The sequence below is a fragment of the Dendrobium catenatum genome, unplaced genomic scaffold (assembly GCF_001605985.2).
Source record: "Dendrobium catenatum unplaced genomic scaffold, ASM160598v2 original_scaffold_218435, whole genome shotgun sequence".
Taxonomy (NCBI): Eukaryota; Viridiplantae; Streptophyta; class Magnoliopsida; order Asparagales; family Orchidaceae; genus Dendrobium; species Dendrobium catenatum.
In genome coordinates, this window is record NW_021536845.1 from 3,337 (window position 1) to 5,753 (window position 2,417).

At 34.3% G+C, this 2,417-nt stretch overlaps 1 protein-coding gene across 1 annotated transcript; it reads left to right on the forward strand.

Annotated features, from left to right (window-relative positions):
• The first annotated feature begins 1,009 nt into the window (after positions 1-1,009).
• Positions 1,010-1,657, forward strand: LOC110107351 (aspartyl protease family protein At5g10770-like). Its single transcript, XM_020837593.1, has one exon. It carries the CDS (start codon positions 1,010-1,012, stop codon positions 1,655-1,657), a length of 648 nt encoding a protein of 215 aa, XP_020693252.1.
• The last annotated feature ends 760 nt before the right edge of the window (positions 1,658-2,417 follow it).

Consider the following 2,417-nt stretch of genomic DNA (forward strand, 5'->3'; position numbering starts at 1 on the left):
TGTTCTACAATAATATTTCCTAAACAAAGCTTAGAAGTTCTATTCCAATGAGGACTTCTCTACTCTCATATTATATTCTTCTCAATATGTTTTTCTTTTTGCTTCTGATAGAGAAATTTCTGTTAGTATCAGCGCGAGAGCTTGCCAAAGAACACCATGTCATTAACATCAAGTCAATGTTACCGAGTAGCTCCTGCTTTGTTCCAAATAAAAGTTTGTGAGAAATTTCAATTATTTCTTAATACCTTTTTGGAGATTATTTTTTTTAAAAATAATTAGAATAAAAATAAATCATGCAGTAATTAGGCTTTTTTTGATAAATATCACAAGTATAAGCTCATTTGATAGATATAACAAGCTCAAAAGTGAAAAAAAGAAAAAAAAAACTCAATAATTGCATTAATTAGGTTTTCAAATTGTAACAGGCACAAGCCCTTCAAAGCTAAATGTGGTCCACCAGCATGGCCCGTGCTCATCTTTGACACGCCAGTACAAACCATCACTTGAGGATTTCTTCCATCAGGACCAAGCCCGGGTTGACTACATCAATCACCAAGCTGCCAACACCACAGCCCACCTCAACCTTGTTGGCCGCACTCTTTTTGCAGGAGTTCCAACAAGTTTTGGTAGTTCTCTTGGTATATTAAGCTATGTCATCAAAATAGGCCTTGGAACCCCTACAAAGGACTTTACAGTTATGTTTGACACTGGTAGTGATCTCACTTGGACCCAATGTGTCCCTTGCATTAATTGTTATAACCAAAAAAATCCATTTTATGACCCAACCCAATCATCCACCTTCACCACCATCGAATGCATCTCTAATTATTGTACCCAACTCCCTTTATTTCGTTGCTCTTCTACCTTCACATGTCTTTATGAGGTAAGATATGCTGACCATAGTATTACTAAAGGATCCCTCATTAATGACACCTTAAAATTCTCAAATGATAATATACCAAATTTCCACTTTGGATGTGCTGATAATAACACTGGATTTCATGGACACATGGATGGGTTCTTAGGCCTTGGTCGTGGGGCCCTTTCAATTATTTCCCAAGCATCTAATATGTATAACAATATATTCTCATATTGTTTACCATCAAGAATTGACTATGTTGGATATCTCGAACTAGGTATCCCAGCTCTTGGTGTGAAGTACACACCGATGCTAACAAACCCAAAAATGCCATCCTTCTACTTCCTTAATCTCACTGCCATATTTATTTGGGGTGAAAGGATTGACCTTTCACCCACTATATTCAGTAGCCCAGGAACTATTTTGGACTCTGGCACATCAATTACTCGCTTGCCACCCACTACCTACTTTGCCCTACGTAGTATTTTTCGAAAAAAATGGTCTATTTACCCAATGGCACCTCCAATATTTAATCTTGACACATGCTATAACCTTACTGGCTTCGAGGAGGTGTTGACTCCAGATATTTCTTTTGTCTATGAAGGTGAAGTTATAGCTAACTTGGATATCTTAGGGACAATTTTTCATGCCACTAAATATCAATGGTGTTTATCAATCGTTGGAAATAGTGATGATAGTCAGATTGTGGTTATTGGTAGTATGCAGCAACGCAGGTTCAACATAGTATATGATCTGGGGAACTCACAAATTGGCTTTGGGTCTAATGGTTGTAGCTAGTGATGGATCAATTGAGATTATTGAGTAAAATGTAATGTGTTTGTGTTGCTATAATGAACAAGTTTCATTATATTGGTCATAAAATTAGGGCATATGGGGCAATAAATATGGTCAGAAAAGGTTCAATTGTAACAGAATTTTATGAAATAATTAAATATCAAATGAAGGAACTTTATATGAGTTTATAAAAACTGTTATAATGTTCTTATTTTCTTTATAACTAAGGGAGAATGATGATATTGTTTATTGGAGGAAAAAATTTTGATTATCAAAGGTAAAATGTCATCTTTCTTCATAAAGAGCTTATACCTAAAAAATAATGATGATTGCTTATTGTGATGATTTATGTTAAGTGTAATACCTCTACAAAGTAAAATCATCAATTATTTTTTTTCAACATGAACTTTTTTATTCTCATTTTGGCCTCAATTTTATTATTGGTTCTATCTGGTAAATGGAAGCATTTATGTCTTATCAGTTTAGCTAGCCCATTGATTAATAGAACTTAGCACCTTAAAGCTTTGACGTGACTAATCCAAAATGCCTCAAACATGGCTACATTTAGCTCTCACATACTATTCACTTACATAACCTTAGAAGATACAGCCTCTAGTTGATAGCCAAATCTCCCAACCAACAGATTAACGAGTGTCTCATAATGACCAATTATGTGATTTACTTTTTTATAATTTTAAAGAAATTTTTTCTAAAAATTATTCCCCAACAAAAAAAATAATCTTTCTTTACCACTACCTGTATG

Bases quoted from the DNA above. Each gene is read 5' to 3' on its own strand.
- LOC110107351 (XM_020837593.1), top strand. From the start codon at position 1,010: ATGGATGGGTTCTTAGGCCTTGGTCGTGGGGCCCTTTCAATTATTTCC.